At 41.4% G+C, this 18,696-nt stretch overlaps 1 protein-coding gene and 1 non-coding gene across 7 annotated transcripts; both read right to left on the bottom strand.

The window, feature by feature from the left end:
• Positions 1-206: 206 nt before the first annotated feature.
• VEZF1 (vascular endothelial zinc finger 1) lies at positions 207-16,045 on the bottom strand. 6 transcript variants are annotated; one of them, XM_033090228.1, is made up of 7 exons: positions 15,868-15,997; positions 13,812-13,969; positions 10,449-11,143; positions 9,627-9,690; positions 8,323-8,524; positions 6,573-6,710; positions 207-3,553 (listed from the first exon to the last, which is right to left on the bottom strand). In XM_033090228.1, exons 2-7 carry the CDS (start codon positions 13,845-13,847, stop codon positions 3,126-3,128), a joined length of 1,563 nt encoding a protein of 520 aa, XP_032946119.1. In that variant the 5' UTR covers positions 13,848-13,969; positions 15,868-15,997; the 3' UTR covers positions 207-3,125. The 6 variants fall into 6 exon arrangements, with proteins under 6 accessions (XP_032946119.1, XP_032946118.1, XP_032946121.1 ...); XM_033090227.1 differs by having other exon boundaries at positions 209-3,553; positions 6,573-6,713; XM_033090230.1 differs by having other exon boundaries at positions 209-3,553; positions 6,573-6,713; positions 8,323-8,506.
• On the bottom strand, positions 7,254-7,327 carry TRNAI-AAU (transfer RNA isoleucine (anticodon AAU)). Its single transcript has one exon. It is a non-coding gene; the product is annotated as a tRNA-Ile (tRNA).
• Positions 16,046-18,696: the final 2,651 nt, after the last annotated feature.

Below are 18,696 nucleotides of genomic sequence, written 5' to 3'. Positions count from 1 at the left end.
GGGGTAATTATCCTGCAGTTAGTATGGAGCATTCCACCCTCCCTTCTCCGTGGTATCTCAATACCAACCAGCCTGACATTAGTCCCCTCCCTCTCTCTCCAGCCCAATACTGAGATGTGTACACCTGGAGAAGCAGTGCTTCAAAAATTTCTCTATCATCATAGTGAACTGGTGAAGCTTCTGAGATATTAAGCAATCCATCATAGCATTTGTGACCGGTTAACTTTAATTTGTCAAAATAAATCTGCAGTATTTTGCATGTTAGTAATACAGTGCTGGTATTGACAGGAAAAATCATCTGCTTACATAGAAACCTTCATTTAGGAGCACACCTTAGGAGGAAAATGAATACACAATAAAAGGCAAATGCAGGCCAAGCAGTGAACCCTAGAGCATAACAGGCTGATGTCAGATTTGAGGATTAGCTAATACAACTGTCCAGCTGCCAATCTGATACAGGGGAAGCTCTCAACCAGGTTACAACCAGAGAGGAAAAACATCTCTGCTTTTTCGTAGAGCAGTGGCCGTTGTGCCTTCAACACTTGGTTGAATCAGTTCATCAGCATCAAAACTCAATTCCAGTTCCAAGACACAGGAGAATTTCACCATACAACCTACTCGGCCCCCCTTTCAGTGGCCCCGCCGCCACCCCCATCCTGCCAGCTCTCTCCCTCCCAAAAGAAGACACAACGTGGCTTTATTATTGCAGACAAGCTTCTTAAGTGAATAAAGAATTCATACAAAATAGCATTTAACTGAAGTCATACAATGAAGTCTCACTCCTGTTTATTATACAATGAATTGATAAAACAATCATTTCTAGTATATATCTTTTTTTTTTTCCTTAAGAACTAATACTTTCAGGGTTCTGACAACCACACTCTAGCCTGGGGGTAGGGTTCACACCTGCCCCCACTGAGAACCACAACTTGGGCCACCGTGGAGGAAGCCTGGGCTGTCGGAATCACGGAGGACTGTGATTACCAGCCCCGTCAGAGATGACAGGCCCCAGCAGGCAGAGCCAGAACCCCGTCCTGGGGCTGCATGCCAGGAAGTGTGGGCTTCCTCCAAACGTGGCCGCCACCTGCCCAATCTAAGCCTCAGCAGGGCCATGCCTGGGCCTTCCCTACATGAGTCCTTCCAGTAGTCCACACATAATGCTCTAAATATTACAAACAAACCATCTTTGTACTGTGGATAGGAACAGTTGTAACAAAGTCATAGCTACATATTTTTCTCTACATTTTGTTTATTGAGACAAACTAATTAAAAGGCACAAACATAGGGCATGTTTACATGGACATTATAACAAACATATACATTAAAAGTGTAGGAATGTGTTGCCTTCCTGCTAAACAGAAAGTTCCTAAGCTTTTATATATACAAAAGTTGTACAATTTAATGTCCTAAAGTACAAAAGATCATTTATAAAATTATTTTACACTAAGTACTATTTATTTATTTTTTACTATGTAGTTCAACCCCCTCGAACTGTTTTGTATAATGACACACAGATACCTGTCTCTGATGTAAGAAGTTTGCCTCAGATGCAAGGTATTTTGATGCTTGAACTGACACAGTGGGGTGCGGAAGTCATCCAGTTTGATAGTCAGTCCTGCAAACATTCTGCAAGATTAACAACTAATTTCCATTTCTTGTAACTGCAAGATTAAAAAAGGAAAAAAACCAAAACCGTATCGCAACTTAAAAAAAAAAAAATCACAGCGTCTTGGTTTTAGTAACTATTTTTTAAAACACAATGCTTTAAAAACATTAATGTGTAGCATGATGGTGTAAAGAGTATCTGTTTCCCTAGCTTTTGGTTTCTACTTTATGTACAGAGATAAAATATCCTGCTAAGAAATAAAAAGCACATGTCTTAACGTGCATAATCATTGCTGGGTTTCTACAGGGAGTGCAGACAGTTGTCTCCCTGAAAATACCACAAAGCTGATACAAGTGTTTTCTCAAAGAAAAAAAAGTGATGTCCATATTTACAAAGTTGAACAAATCTGCACAATACTTGATTATGAAAGGAGAAATGAGAGAAACAAACAAAACACTCTGCTTGTTCTGAAGGGGCATACTACCTAGTTAGTGGTTAGAATAAAAACTGTATACAATTTAATATAAGACATAAACTCTAGTGAGCAACTAACACATCTTTCCCTGTTGTAATATCAACAGGCTGTGATTGGGAGAGAGAGGGGCCTATCACATCCCAGTGCCTCAGCGTCTTCCAATTTAAAGCAATAATTTTAAGTGTTCCAAAGTACTCCTTGGCTCCTGAATAGGAGTCCCATTAGCCTCCATTTGTCAGGAGTCTGCCTGTCCGTACACTTGACTTCTCCTTTGTCAGGTGCGGCCTTTTCTTACCAAAACACAATTTGTATATATATTTTTAAATTTTTTTTAAAAAGTCAACTACAATGCTATATACCATCAGGATTAATATGCTGAGCAATATTTACATCTCCAAATATCAGGTCACAATCCCTATTATATGTTGAAGTTAGAATGATAAATTATCATATGCTTTGCATATCAGAGCTGGTATCACCTTTCCCATAGGGAATGCTGCCTGAAATTAACATATTCCCAAAGGTAAAATGCATATTCTCTGAAATGCATTTTATTATGACAATGCATGTATTTACTCATAAAAACAATAAACACAGACAATTCTACACTAGCTCTCAATCCGTGGATTTAGAACTTCAGGTTAAAATCAGTTATCCACCTTGCATTGAGAGAAGAGTTCTGCTAGTGTTTAGAATAAAATGATTTCTTGGGATTAGAAACTAATGCTGTTTTTTTTTTTATTTTGAAATGGGTTTTGCTTTTTTATGACTGATTTTAATTCTGGCATTTCATCTTGCCAACTACTATCCTGTTTAAGCAGTGCTGTCAGCTAAAAGGAATTTCTGATTAAACTAAAGTGGTCCAGTGATGTTACGCACACACCCTACTTTGAACAATCCCAGCCAAATTGGAGAAAAATGCTACTATACTAACTAATGTGACAAAATCTCCCAATTTCATGGTTTACTTTTTGCTTTAATAAACTAAAAGTAAGTTGCTGGTAAATATTTACTTTAACCCATATTTTGATTTTATAATACTGTTTACCAAGGTGGTGATGTAGGCAAAGCTTGGGGTAAGAAAGGCATGCTCTCTACAGGCCTCATTGCTATATTAAGAGGGGCAGCTAACGTCATAGGCGTGGGCAGGTTCATCGGAGACGTGATTGTGACAGGGTGTGCTATATTCACTGGAGCAGTGACGGAGGTGGGGAGGTTGACTGGGGTAGTGAGTGTTAAAGGAGAGGTCATGGATAACGGACTGGTTATAGTGACAGGGTGCCCTATGTTCATTGGGCTGGTTATGTTAACTGCACTTGAAACATTTACTGGACTTCTCATGCTCATTGCAGCTGCCACTGTGACTGGGTTTGACATAGTCCCAGATGACACAGAGGATGTTATATTGAATGGAGTAGTGAGAGTCACAGGTGTCGTAGCAGCCGTGGAGGTTTGGCACAGGTTAGCAGCTTCTAAAATAAGAAGATAAAAGGGCCTTTAGACTCTCAAAACAGTGAACAAAATTCATAAACAGCTTCTGAATCAACTTCTCTTAATTAAAAAGAACAAACATTTAATAAATTAAATTCGTTTTCTACCAAGTAGTTTTCATCAGGAAGGGAGGATCCTTCTGAGCACAAGACTGGGAGCCAGGAATCTCAGTGTGTGCGAATCTCTTTTCTGATGCTGTACCTCCCTCCAGGACTTAGGCAACTTGATTAGCCCTGGCACTTCTGGTTTCCAGTTTAGATTTACTTACCCGCATCACAATAATACTGGAAGATGAGTTAATTTCTGCAAAGCACTCTGGGGGCAGAGAGATCAAGGAGGACTAAAGTATTCTTACTACCACTTTATGCAGTTCCTCTAAGTTCTAAAGACTTTCCTGGGAAGAGCCAATCACCAGCAGGCCATGCAATAAGAGGCTGTTTACACAGAGCCGGGCCACAGTTACACAATAACAGATAATCAGAGAATCTCCTCACAAGGCACACGGTAACTATCAGAAAGAGGTGTGTGTTCTCAATGCTATATGTATTCTTAAGACTTCCCAGAGGTAAAGAATTCTGTTAAGGTTTTAAAAATCCATAAACAGAGACTGATAAACAAGCTATTTTAATATCATCTATTTACTTCAGTCTTAGAAAAATCGTATTGTTTCTGGTTGTGTCTTAACTATGTTAAGAAAAAAATATCCCTCAGTAGGTTTATGTTCCCCTCCCCACTCCCATTTCTTCTCTTTCTGATGCTGACGTAACCGCCTACTTTATGCCGTCATTTCACTGCACATATTACACACACCACCAACCACACCAAGGAGGACTAACCACACAAGGAGACCTTCCAGAGAGTTGGGGAGACCCTGGTCTTTCTTGTCCAGCAAAGCTTTCTTAAAAAAAAACTTCCTTCAGAGGTGACACCCCCACCCAACCTCTCAACAAAATTCAGCACCACCTGCTGGTGTGTCACGAAATAGTAGTACGAAGACAAGAAGGGTGAGCTGGCTGTGACTTGGCTATCAAAATGGAAAAATGCATTTGAGACTAAAGATGAAGGTCTGCACGCATTCCATATATGGGTCAAATCACCTCTGAGTCAATAAGCAGCCCTTCCTTGATCAATATGATGTAACTATGGCATACTCCGTACTCTGTATCGGGGATTACCAAACCTGGCTAATGATCAAAGTCATTTAGGGAACTTTGTAAAAAATGGCTTCCCAGGAAATTCTAGAGTGAGATTTAGATGGAACTGGGGAGATCTGTATTTTTTTAAAAGCTGCAAAGATGATGATCTGATTATCATCCAAGTTTGGGAACTTACATTACTTAAGCACAATATTTAAAAGGGACATGTTGATTCAAGTTTAGGTTTTCAGGCCAGGAGTCTCCTCTCCCCCAAAATGTGACATTTACTAACATGAAAACAGAAATTTCTAACATCAGTGGTCATTTCCAGAGAGATTCATGTTACGAATGGGAATACAATAACATTCTGTTTCATGGAGGTCAGAAGATGAGCTAAACAATTGAGTCTTATTATGCAAGCAAACTGAAATACAATACCAAACAGAAGAGTCCAGAAAGAGAGAATGAGGGAGAAAACCAACTCACTTTTGAGGTGATGGTAGCATTGCTAAGGATTTTCTCCTGTGTTCACCAAAGAAGGAGTTTTCACTCTCCCACGTGCCATCTCTCCACCTCCTTCCCACATTTTCTTTTTAATCTAACAGTGTCCTTTTCTATAACTTAAACACTGCTACTCCTTCTCTGAGTAAAACATCCTTCATAATATGCTTTAAGCCTGCTATGCAATTATCATAGCATATATACACATACACATTTTTCTACCCTCCTCCCTCCATTCCCTACCCCTTCTCCTACCATAAAACATTTTATCAAAATAACGACAAATCTTCTCTTGGAAGATAGGAACAAGAGGCATCTGAGGAAGAGTGGAAAGCCTATCTGGACTGCTGCATTCTTTTCCTCCAATGCCAGTAGATGTATGAAAAAGATGCTATTTCTTTTATTTTCATCCAAGTACAGACTGTTTAGAGGGGATCTGAGGAAGGGAACAGTCCCACCACATGAAAGCGAAGGATGGAAGAAAGTACACAGCAAAGGAATTACAGAGGAGCCTACATGCAGAGGATTCCTTATGAATTTAAAACAAAACAGTAAGACATGGCAGGAATGGGGGAAGAAAAGAAGGAATTTAGGAATCTGTCCTGTAGCTGTTGGTACACTGACAAAATGATTTACCTGAAATGGCTGCACAATAGTCCGGAAGCCAAAGCTACAACTAGTTAAGTTAAAAAGTTGTATTGAAAACTGATATTCCAACTGATTCTTTATAAGACACATATGAGAGAAAAGCAAACCATTCTCAATTTTAGTAGCAATTACAACAGTCTTTAACAAATGAAGTACATATATATTAAGCTAATGCCAGGCCCAGTGACAGAATGAATGAGATTAAGGGTGAGACCAAGAGAAAAGACGTCAGCATTATAAAATCTGAAACATGTAATAAATAAAACAACACAGAAAGAACACTAAACAGCAGAAAATAGCACAGTTGTAAGAAAGTGAACTTACGTATACTTAAGGATATTTCATCCGCCTCTAAAAGTGGGAATATTTTATATAGAAAAAAGGGGCTGTAATGCCTAGAGTTTGACATAAAAATAAACATACAAACAGACCTCTGAAATACATAGCAAAGGACCAAATTTGTTCTAAATTTGTAACAAAAAGTAAATCAAAAGAAAGAATATGACAAGAAATACTGAGAATTTTTATTTCCTAGTTAAAAAACTGATCTGGAAGCTTGAAAGCTTTGTTGCCAATAATTTATACTTCCCAGCATATAGCATTCCCATGTTTCCATAAAGCTGGATTCCCTAAGCTGTGGCTTCTTTGATCACTTGGCACACTGAATGAAAATATTTCTCTAGCCATACTTTGGGCACTAGAAGCCTCATCTTACCTTTCTTTCTTGCTTTGACAGCTTCCTCCCACAGTCTCAGTGTCTCTACCTGCTTCCCTGGCCAGCTTGTCACATGTTGTTGTTGCTGCTGCTGCTGCTGCTGCTGCTTCTGGTTGCTGGTCTCTTCATTCATGCATGCTACTCCAAAGACAAACCAGAAATACTACATTTACTTTGAAAAAGTGCGGCCATTTTTTCCAAAACCCAAAACTTAAGATATTTTGACTCCTCATGCCTCTATGATCTTTATCATTTGACTTGCTAGTTTTTACTACAGTGCATCTTTTTTGCTGCTCGTGTCTAAATTAGTCAAAACAGATAAATTAATTTAAAAAACTAGAAAGCTAGAGGGCGGCTGGTTAGCTCAGTTGGTTAGAGCTCAGTGCTCTTAACGAAAAGGTTGCCAGTTTGATCCCCGCATGGGCCACTGTAGGCTGCGCCCTCCACAGCTGGATTGGGACAACTACTTGACTTGGAGCTGATGGGTCCTGAAAAGGCACACTTAAAATAAATAGTTAAAACACACACACACACACACACACACACAAACTAGAAATCTAGAGAAAATGAAAAGAGAAAATAATTCTTTGTTATTTTAGAAAGCAAGTGTCTTTTATTTTTATTTTTCCTGTTTGTAACATTCATGTGCTTTTTTTTTTTTAAGGAGGGCACAGCTCACAATGGCCCATGCAGGGATCGAACCGGCAACCTTGGTGTTATTAGCACCACGCTCTAACCAACTGAGCTAACCAGCCACCCCACAAGTGTCTTTTAGAATGGAACTTGGGTAATACTAGCATGGACTATAATGTTCACCAAAATATCTAAAATACTGGGTCATGTGACCATAATGATGTACACTAAAATTAAAAATTTGTAAAGTTAAAGAGTGACATGCTGGATAATAAACCCAACGGACTTACAAGGAAGCAAAAATGGATGCGATTAAAACAGACTAAGCATTCTTTCCTACTCACTTTTGTTCACCTATTTTGAGAATTTGATGTTTCTGCTGCATAAAGTACATTTGCATATATAATAGAATATAGAATTAGGAAAACACTTTCTTCTGGTGGTTAGGAAGATCTTAAAGAAAAAGCCAGGGTAAATGCAAATATTGAATTTTATCTACAAGTCCCTGGAATATTCTATCTTCAACTTTGAATTTAAGGTAAGCAAAGCCTTTAAACCTTAAATTAGGTTTGATATTCTATTTATACAGATTTGGATTTGAGAAGCGAATTTACTAACAGTGCTTTCATCTTTAAGGTTATTAAGGACATGTTCTTAATACAATCAGGAGTTAGGAGACACTGATGCTTGAGAATCTTCCTAACATTAAATAAAAACAATTAAAATTGCTTGGGTATAATGCAACTTCCTAGTGTGGCTTCTGCTGCCACAATTCACACACACTAGAGCTTTTTTATTCAAATCCCAAAGAAGGGGCACACTGAAAAACAGCTATGGGGAAATTTTGCTTTTCTAACATGGGTGTTATTAGTAGACAAGCACAGGATTGAAAGCAAAATCAGTGCTGTTTATATACATGCATGTGAAGTTTATTTCCAATACTAATACATACTCTCCATTACTGCGTGTTTGCACACTTTAGTAATAGCAGGAGACATGTAAGATGAACAATACTACAGTCTTGAGAGTACAGCGAAAACACTTTTGATACATTATAAAAACATCTAGATTTCATGATCTGAAATGCAAAAGAAATACAATTTGAAGTGTCACCTACTTTTACTGATGCCTTGTTTACATGTATTACAGTTGATACTTTGGCTCTGCCCGTGTGTCTTTAAGTGGCTGGTGATGTATGCTGCGCTCAGGAGCTTCCCACAGATGTTACACGATACCTTGCCTTCGTGGCGCACCATGTGTGTCCGCAGTCTGTCTTTGGTGGCAAAGGCAGCAGTGCATGTCTGCATGAGGGAGGAAAACTTTTTTTAAATATAGACTATCCTGTTCTACTCATTTTAAAGTACGTTATATTCTAGGCATTATCCTACCCATATCAGCAAGCAGACTGAGTTAGTTGAATTTTAATTGTATGTGTTACGTGGAATCATAATCATAATAAAACACTTGGTGAATTCTAGATAGACCCTTACATTTTAGGGGAAGAAAAAATGTCAACACAGAGTAGTGAGAAGATGTGAGCTTTAGAGTCAGTTAAACCTAGATTTAAATCCAGCTCCCCAATTCACTCAACAGTGTAACACTGAGCAAGTTTGTTAACCTATCTAAATTTGTTTCTTCATCTGGAAAATGATAATACCTACCTCACAAAATTACTGGTGGATTAAGAGCCTGGCCCAAGGCCTCGCGCATAGAAGGCACTCACTCAAAATGACACTAGCTTTCTTCCTCTAACTGAATTTTTCTTAGAATCCAAATCATTTACTTAATAAAATCATTAACAAATTTCACTGAAAGGAACACAAAAAGACTTCCAGCAACAAACTAGAATTACTGACACCTAAAACAGTAATTTGACTTAGCAAGATTCTTAACCTTTTCATTATCATGACTTATAAAATCATTAACATGAATAGATTATCAAACAACTAGAAAATGCTCTAATTTGACAATAGCAGACAAAAATCCAGTAAGTGATAACATTTGGAGGAATATTCATATTTTCTTCTATTACAGTTAAAACAACCTCAACCATCAACCCAGAAATTAATTTCAAGCACTTCATTCATTTATTCATTTCAATACATGACCTTTGCTAGACTACATTTTTTTTCTTATAACAATAAACACTGTTACCCAAGGAAAGGGAAATGTAGCTTAACAAAAAACAAAAAAACACATTTACATTTTTAAATGATCTTGCACCACAGAAATAGAAGCTGTCATTCATATTTTATAAAACTAGAATTCAAATGGACCACATTTACTCAAGTCAAATGGACCACATTTACTCAAATCAGTGATTTTTAAGACTATTCAAGAACGGTGAGATTTGATTGGCTCAGACCTTCTGGATAATGTGCATTAAGTGCTACACTAAGGATAAGTCATTTTAACTCTTACTTGGCATTTGAAGGGTCTTTCTGTTGAATGGACATGTTTTACGTGACAGCTTAAGTGGTCAGGCCTGTGAAAGAGAGAGTTTCAACAGAAGATATAATGGAACACACATAGAGAAATGCTACTTACTGTGATGTTTACATGCTTGGCAGATTCGGGTAGGGGGCATTTTAAAGAAAGCTAACAGAATTACCAACTCCCCCACCCCCCAGTGCAAGCCTCCTTACCTCTCTTACCATAAATAAAAGTCCTTTACATGTTTTCTCTCCTAGTCAACATCAAATCATATTAGGTCTTGATTCTTTACAATTAATTACACAATACCCAAAGTTTTAGTCCTGACACTTGCCAAAAACAGCTACTACTATATATACTTTATATTTTACAAGCCTTTAAAAATGAATATTAGTGAAATGTTAGTAACCACAGAAAAATGGAAAAACATTTTCTTAAAAGTTTTATTACGAGTATCAAAGGTCATCCCAACTTCCAGAAAATAACTGATTTGCGCAGACAGTGAACCTCATGCCTAGTCACCCAACTGAACTGGAATTTGGTGGTTTTGTAGCGATAAGTATCCATGTACCAAATGAAGACCTGAGTCCACCAAGGTACTTCTTAAATGAAATAATAAGTTAATCACTATGTCACCACTTGTCAATCACACCAAACTGAAATTAGACTTGGAAGTGTAATACTTTATCACTAATCTCCTGTAATAACACAGGCCTGCCCACATCTATCCTCACATAAATCTTCTAAAGCACACAGAAACAACATTGAAGTTCACTGGCTACCATAATGAAAAAAAGCAAAATGCAGTACCTCGAGAAGCCTTTCCCACAAACACTGCAAGTATAGGGTTTGGTGATGCCTCCTTCATGAGACCTCACATGGTAAGTCATCCGGTCCTTCCTCTTGAAGCGCTGATTACAAATAGGACACTCGAAGGGCTTTTCGTCTGAATGGGAGAGCTTGTGCCGATTGAGGTGATACACATCTCGGAAGGCCTTCCCACACATCTCACAAGCATGGTTCTTCTTGACAGGCTTACTGGGTTTCTTGACAGACTGGGTCACAGGCATAGCTGTGGTGCTGGCACTGCTGCTGGGGTTGGTGCCCGAGGAAGATGTAGTGACTGTTGACAAGATGCCTGCAATGGTTGAGACCAGCGAAGTTCGGCTGCTCTCCCCAGCGATGGTGGAGATAAGGGGAACCACCGTGGTGGGCGTTTTCTTTGGCCGGGACACCAACTTGATCCCTGTGTGGCAGGATTCGTGGCGCCTCAGGTGATAGCTGTCCCTGAAAGCTTTACTGCAGTAAGTGCACACAAATGAAGTTTTGGGTTTTTCTTTTTTAATCCCAATGGCATCCTTTAATGTTTCTGGTGCAGCCTGAGGTTTCTGAGTTATTGGTATTGGAAGCAATGGTTTCTGATCAGGGGGCTCCACAGCAGAGCTCAGGAGGGGCAGCAAGCTGTTCTGTGCTGCCTGCTGTTGGTGATGAGAGCCTTCATGGGTCTAAAACCAAACATTTACACTTCAGAAACTCAGCCCCTCACAATGATCTTCAAATTCAACATGCTCCAGATAATAGAGACCAGAAGAAACAATCGAAGAGCCTGTAAGCTACTTTCTACAGCAGAGATCCAGCAACCACCTAGTTATTCTCCAGAGTTGCCAATACAAAGCATTAAAATCACTGTGTGGACACAAACTTTTGCGACTAAGTTGCTGACAGTGATCTTGCTTTCAAACAGCTGACTAAACTACACACCACTCTGGTTCATAAGGGACACACCAGGTGATGAAATCAGTTTGCATTAGTCTGTCAGTGCTGAAACCAAGTTTAAATAACTTGTCAAAAAAATTACACTCCACACTTAAGTATTGAACAGTATCATACTGCAGTAATACACAAACCACACCCACCCACCCACCCACACACACACACACACACACACACACACGCACGCACGCAATCATCTACTTGTCTATTACCTAGAAAAAGAAAGACATTAAGTCTTCCCTTTTCCATAAGAACAGTCTTAGTGACTAAGGAAGGAGGCTGTTGCTAAGTGACAAAAGGAATCGAATCCTCTGAATACATATGCTATTTGTTAGGTTTACTTTTAAAGTTTTCACTTAACTACTAAAAGATTTGGTTGAAATGAAACCTGCTATTAATCAACCTGGAAGGCACCTGTGAAGGTAGTCCACAGCCAAACACCTGTCAGTTTTCTCAGTTCATTTAACCTTACATTAGAAGTCTGCATCCTTTACCAACACTGGTTGTTCAAACTCTCAAAGACAAAAAAAAACAAACTATAAATAATCAAAATTCCTTTCATTTTCATCTCCTGCCAACAGTTACAGGTTCCGTTAAACTATTAGACATTTGCTGTTATAATGTGCTTCTCCACTCCAAAACCAGGCTGGACACTGTCTGGAAATTTACTTTAGCTGCACTGAAACCAAAATTTCATCATGGATCAGGTTCTTGGTATTTATGAGTAGTTACTCTCTTGGTTTTGATTCTTCCAAAATTCTCCAGACCTCCATACCGATAAACATTTAGGAAATGAGGGGGAAAAATTCCTGGAATAGTTCTTCCTAATATGTTGTACTTTACCAACATTATTTTTGAAACTCCTGAGTGAGCCCAAGCCCCTGTGCTTGAGTTTTGTAATCCTAAAAAGATACGTGCACTCAGAGGTTAAGAGTTCCAAATACTTTAAGCATATAATGTCCTAGGAGGAGCCCATCCCATCATCTTAGACACTCTAGACACTTACTTACCCTTCTCACTCTATAATCACTAGTCCAACAGTTAACTTAAGGAGAAAAAAAGAAAACAAGGAGACAGACACACACACACTCACACAGAGCTCCTCCTCTGATGGATAGGAATCTCTACCACACATTGCTCCATATTTACTTACTTGATGGCAGCACAACAGCCAAACCTAGAACCAGTCTCCCCCAAATCATTAGGAAGTACGGTATCCAGAGTTACCAGTTTCAATTTAATAATTTTGATTGAATCTCTCTTTGAGTCCTGGAAGTACTCATAGAAATTGTGTACTTACTTATGAGTATCTTTCTGGATTTAGTGATCATACCAAATTATAGTCCAATTTTAATTTAATTTATGGAGCTCTTATAAATGTCAGTGTCCACCCAAGATTACATCAGTAGAAACTACAGAATCTGGACTCTAATCTTACCCCCTTTCCAACCTGGCTGTAGGATACCCAAGTTTCCATACAGTATACAAACGGTTAATAGCTGAAGATAGCTCAAGATATACAATTTCAAAGGCTAACAGATCAGATAATAGGGAATGCAAATCTTCTGGACAAAGTTCAGACTTATAGTGTTTAGAGGCATTTTTCAATTCTAAACAACCATTACTGTGATGGAGTACTAAAAGCACTTACTGCCATTTTACCAATTCAGATGTCTGTGGCAACATAAAGTATTTTTACAGCATTGCTGAAGCTCACTCTCACACGAGGGTCACACCAGGTCCCTGCTTCTTGGGTGAAATGCTGTAGAATGCCTTGACCACTATGGAAATCTCTGAGGATTCCTAGGACCCCCACACTTCTACATGAAGCCTTCTAAGAGGGGAACTGGGTTTCCCCAACTTGTTCTCTGGGGGAGAGATAGAGTAAAACAACAACCATGGCCTGCCTTCAGTTAAGCGATTTAAAAATATATATATACACCTACATATATAACTTCTGGGTAGACTTTTATATGACTAGCATTACCAAACCAAAGTTTTAATTTTATCTCCCATCTTTTTCAACTGCAAGGCTTTTTAAACCCTCCCAAGTTGTCCTTTTTCTGGGGCTGGCAAAAAACAAAACAAATGTTACTTCATCACCCAGGGTGGTAGGATACTGCACCATTAAATCTACAGTGCCAGAGGGTAAAAGATTTTGTACTGAAACAAATTAGCATCAGTGAGTCATATCTTGAATGTCCTGTTAGGAGAAACATCCATCAAACATTTTAACACCTATGGCTTTCACTTTCCACCAGGTTATCTGGAAAGCAAGTAGGTATTAAATTGTTTTAAAATGTAAATTCAATAGGATGCACCAGGAAACAAAACAAGACTGTTTAAGTCTCCATTTCCCCAATAAAAATTATTTAAAACTGGAACTAAATCTATTCATACCTTTCCATAGAAAAGACTGAAATATTCTTTACCCATTCAACTGTCCTTGGCTCTAAATTATAAGTTTTCCAACAATTTTCACTGCACACATTGCCAAGCCCAGGATCAAATATTAGCTTTCACACTTCTCCATCAGGTGGAAAAAAAGATTTTAATAGCTGAAAAAAAATTAAATAATATAAAATCTAATTAAAAAGTTGATCAATAAATGCTTGGCATTTGCTTTATCCAGGAATAATAAAAGTATTCCAAAAGATTTTTCAACTAGTTTTCCAATAATTAGTTACAGGTTTTTCCTTTACATAAAGGACTCTCATTTTTTTCAATCTCCATTAAGTTTATAGACAGCAAGTTTAATATGGTCAATCTAATTCATTCCTCACATGAAAATCACTTCAGTGGCCCATTAATCCCACAATTTAAAATGACCATTTGAAAGCTTTTCTAGAGAGGGCATTTGCCACCTTTATGCCAGCTAGTTATATATCAATTATTTTCTAATGCATTTTTAAGTTGACTTATAACAATTATCAAGCTCAACAAAGCCCGGTAAAGCAAGACTAGATCAGAATGAGAAAGGAGGGAAGTTTGTGAGTTCCATAATTTTGCGTATCTTCAATTTTAAGAAGCTCGAATGTATTTCAACAACTACTTAAAAATCAAATTACTCACATTTGAAAGAATATATGTCTTAAAACAATAAACCTGCTTTACACGAAGGTAATGTTTGAATTATCCAACTCCCTGTATTAATTCCACTGGGATGGGTCCAGTGGCTGGGAGAAGTTTCTGAAAAATTTGCATCCGTTCCTGGTTAATTCAAAAAGGTCTCAAGCGCCCAAGCTACGCGTTTGGGATTTCACGGAGTTACTCAAAGAAGGAAAATAACTCCGAGAGGCGGGAAGAACGCACTTCACTTGACGAGCTTCCTAACCTTCCCAGGTTCCGAAGTTTCCCCGTCAGCTCATCACTACTGACCATTTAGTGCTTCGTTTGCAAATAGAAACGAAGCACAAAAAATACAAGCTCCCCGCCTATGTCTTCCAGATAGGGGTCCCTCACCTAAAGTAGACTGGCAAGAGCATTGCCAACGTATCGGCTACAGTCACTTTCAAGTTTTCTTGCAAAAAGTGGAGACCAACACCCCAACGAATGACTCATCTGGGGGCTTTGTAAGCTGACTTTGTTTGCTCTCGCCACTTTCCGTCTCCCCCACTTGGTTGGAGGAAACGTTCGAGGTGGGACGCGAGAAAAAAGCGCTCCTGGAGTCCCGGCCCCCACTGCTCCCCCTCCCCGGCCGGGCTGGGGGATTCCCCGGACTGAATGGGACGGCGGGAGAGCTGGACAGAGGGAGAGGGTGTCAGCTGCCAAGGCTCGGCAGAGGCTTGGGAAAGAAAAAAATGTAAATCCAGTGAAAAAGTTTGGGGAGGGAATACACACTCACAGTACCCCCAACTAGGTAAACACAACGGGGGGGGCGGCGGGAAGGGGGAGTGGCGGGGGAACCCAGGGATACCCGCTATTCGTGGGGAAAGGGGGGGGTCAGAAAGTCACCACACACAAAAAGGAGAGGAAGGTGAAAAGGAAGGAGAGCGAGCGAAAGATGGATGCAGTGGGGGCGGGGGGAAACTTAGAGTAGGACCTGGGGACCCCCCTCACACCGCCGCGCTGGCCCGGGCCCGGCGCGCCGAGGCCGAGCGGCCCGCGCTATCCAGCGGCCCGGCGCCCTCCTTTCTCTGGGCCGCGGGTGGTGACAGAGACCGGCCTCCTCCCTTCCCCTTCAGGGCGGGAGGGAAGGGTGTGTGCGTGTGCGTGAGTGTGCTGGGGGGGGCCGGGGTTCACCCCGAGGCCTGTTCTCTCCCCCGCACCCCGTGAGGCCGCCTCCTTTCACCTCAGCAGCCCCGCTCCGCCGGGGCGGGCGGGCGGAAAAACAAAGGGGGATTAAGGCCGGGCCGGAGAGCGGAGCCGGGAGGGAGGGGAGGAGGAGCGCCCGCCCGCCAGCCCGGGGCCCGGCCCCCCTGTCCCCCCCCGTACCCCCCGGGGGGGCCCCCAGTACCTGGAACAGGAACGTGGTCCAGTTGGCCTCCATAGCTGCGGCGGCCGACCCCCCTCCTCCCCACTCCCCCCGCTCGGGGAGCCTCCTCAGCCGGAGGAGGCGACAACAAAGCGGCGGCGGCGGCGGCGGCAGCGGCAGCGGCGGCTCCTCAACATGGCAGCGCCGAGCGCGGCCACTTCCGGTAACCTCCGGGACGCACCACCGCCGCGGCGAGCGCGGGCGGGGGGGGAGCCCCGACCCGGCCGCCGCCGCCCCCAGTTGCCCGGACCCCTTCTGGGCGTCCTCGCTGCCGGCTCGCCGCCTCGGAGCTCAGCCAGTGCCCGCCAGCGTTGGGGTCAGGGCCCCCGCGGGGGGGCTGGGGTGGGGCCGGGGGCGGGGATGGGGCGCGGCGTCCCCCCCCGCGGGGGTGTGTGGTGCTGCGGTCCGTGGCTCAGGCAGCTGGAGCAGGGGGAGCTCAGGAGAGAAGATGGAGGACGCCAGGGTCTGGCGCTGGCTCACTGGGCACCGCTGGGCCGTCTCCCGTGACTCAGACACGGTGCCCAGCCGCGTCGCGTCCCTATCAGACCCTCTATGGAAGGCACAGGCCACGGCGGTCACCGGGCTTTCCAGTCCCTTCTGCGCAGCACAGCCCCCGCCTCCAAATTGGGGGAAGCCCCTTCGACTTCGAGTCTCTCCCTTCTGGTACTTCATCCCCAGCTAACTAAATCCTCCGCACTCTTGCTCTGATATGCATCTAACTCTGTGTGGCCTTCCAACTCAAGCAGGGAATCCCACTGGGGTGCAGCCTCAGATCCTCCCAGTGCCGAGGGAAACACTTCCCACGCGAAGAGATGTCATAACTGGGTTATTCTTGGGTGAAGGGCTGAGCTTCCCCATCCTCCCCTTAACTCCAGATAGGATGTGAAAATCTACCGGAATACCACCTCTCCCGCCAAAAAAATCAAGAACAAGTGAGAAAGCATAGTCAAGAAATTATTTTGGTCCTTTAGTGCAGTCGTCTTCCTCACTCCCCAAAACAAAAATCAAACTTCTGGTTGGACAGCGTCAGATGTCACTGAAGTGACCCCAGCCTCTGTTTGCAGTTCCAAGTCTTCCGTGTAGGCGTCACTGCTACTGGTACTTTGTATGATGATGTCCTGAACGTTTTCTATCCTTTCCTCACATAGAGGTAGCTACTGGGAATATCAGAGACTAGCTATTATTATTAAGCAAGTGTCTCCAGTCCAAGAAGTCTCCTGTGGCAAGGAAATGAGGGGGCCGGTTGTATCAGTGATATTTTTATAAACTCTGGTTTAAAACAATTCTTCAAATGGTCACGTTATTTCAAGACTTCAACATCTTTTATAACCAACTCATCCCCTCCATTTATTCCTCTCCAGACACATTCTAATCAAGGTCACCATCTCCAACTTCTCCCATACATACACAATAAAAATAATACGGTTGAAGAATTCTATTGGTAAAATAAACTGAAGAGGTATAGTAACTTGAAAGTCTATTTCCTTTCCATCCACTACACATGTATACCCACTTCCCACTCTTTCCTTCCCTCAGTCACTAGAATGAAGGGGCTGGAAAACATTGGTCTGGTTCCTTTTAGAATTGATTCTCTGTTGGATACTGCCTGGAGGCATTGGGGACCAAAGACAAGTTCTGCAGTTTGGATCAGTAGCAGAAGCAGGTAACATATCAAGGAACCCGTCAGCCTAAGACAGGGGACAGAAAATGAACAGTTTCTGATACATTCCTCAGCTAAACTGCTACCCTGGCCCCTTTATCTCCTACAAACGTCCATTAGTATCTTTTGGAGAGAAAAACAAAATGATTTTTTTATTAGGAAGCCTAAGTTTATGTATACATGCAAGATAAGGAGGGAACTAAGAGGTAAACCTAAGGAATTAACTAGATAAACTAAAACATTTTTGCTCTGACTTGGACATTGCATGTTCTTTCATTTTCATTCAGTGAATTCAAGTCTCTGCTTCTTTCCTGCCTTAACACATTCACTTCATCTCTGTAATTCATCTCAGTTTTCCTCCTCTCCCACTTTGTTGCCTTTCAAACTGTGGTAAAATGAAGCTTCAGGATTATGAAAACTAGTACTTAATGAACACTATTATTCTAATGACAATATTGCTGGACTCTGTTGAGTTTCTTATCCCGGGATCTAGAAATTTTCTCCAATATTCTTTCTCACAGCACCTCTGGAGAGGGGTTTTCCTACTAACAAGAAAATAGAGATCAAGTGAAAATAGTCCAGTTCTCATTATTGAAGAGCTGGGATTCAGAAATATCAATTTTCTTGAGGAAAATAGTTAATTTTATCTCTATCCATGAGGTGACACCCGAATTCCTGATTGCTTCCCAAACCCTCCCTTAAAAAGGAAATTTAACAACCTTTTAAATTCAGATGAAATTTTAAATCTTAGGAACAATTATTCAATCAGCTCCAAGTGTTTTGAGGAATATAATGAAACCAATAAAATCAAAGACTCCATCCTTAGAAGGGGCATTTCTACCTGTAGGACAGATGATATCCTTAACCACAAAATAAGACCCTCCTCAAGCCAGCTTCCCCAGACCATATTGGGGTCCAGCCAGGAAACTAGGGATGTCTAAACACAGTAAATTCATCTTAAACAACTGTCAGTGAGTGACTAAATGGTATTACCTTCAGAAATGATGAATAACTTAAATATTTGGTATCTAAGCAAAAAAATACACTGCTTACATCCAGCCAAATAAAACTCAGATTCCCCTCCTTACCCTGTTCAGGTTCCTCTTTCCCACGCCCCTGCCCCAGCTCATATAAGCTGTCAGTTTAGCCTC

This window comes from Rhinolophus ferrumequinum, chromosome 21 (assembly GCF_004115265.2).
Source record: "Rhinolophus ferrumequinum isolate MPI-CBG mRhiFer1 chromosome 21, mRhiFer1_v1.p, whole genome shotgun sequence".
NCBI classification, from domain to species: Eukaryota; Metazoa; Chordata; class Mammalia; order Chiroptera; family Rhinolophidae; genus Rhinolophus; species Rhinolophus ferrumequinum.
Note: the sequence above shows the minus strand (reverse complement) of the source record. Positions and strands in the feature narration are given on the sequence as shown.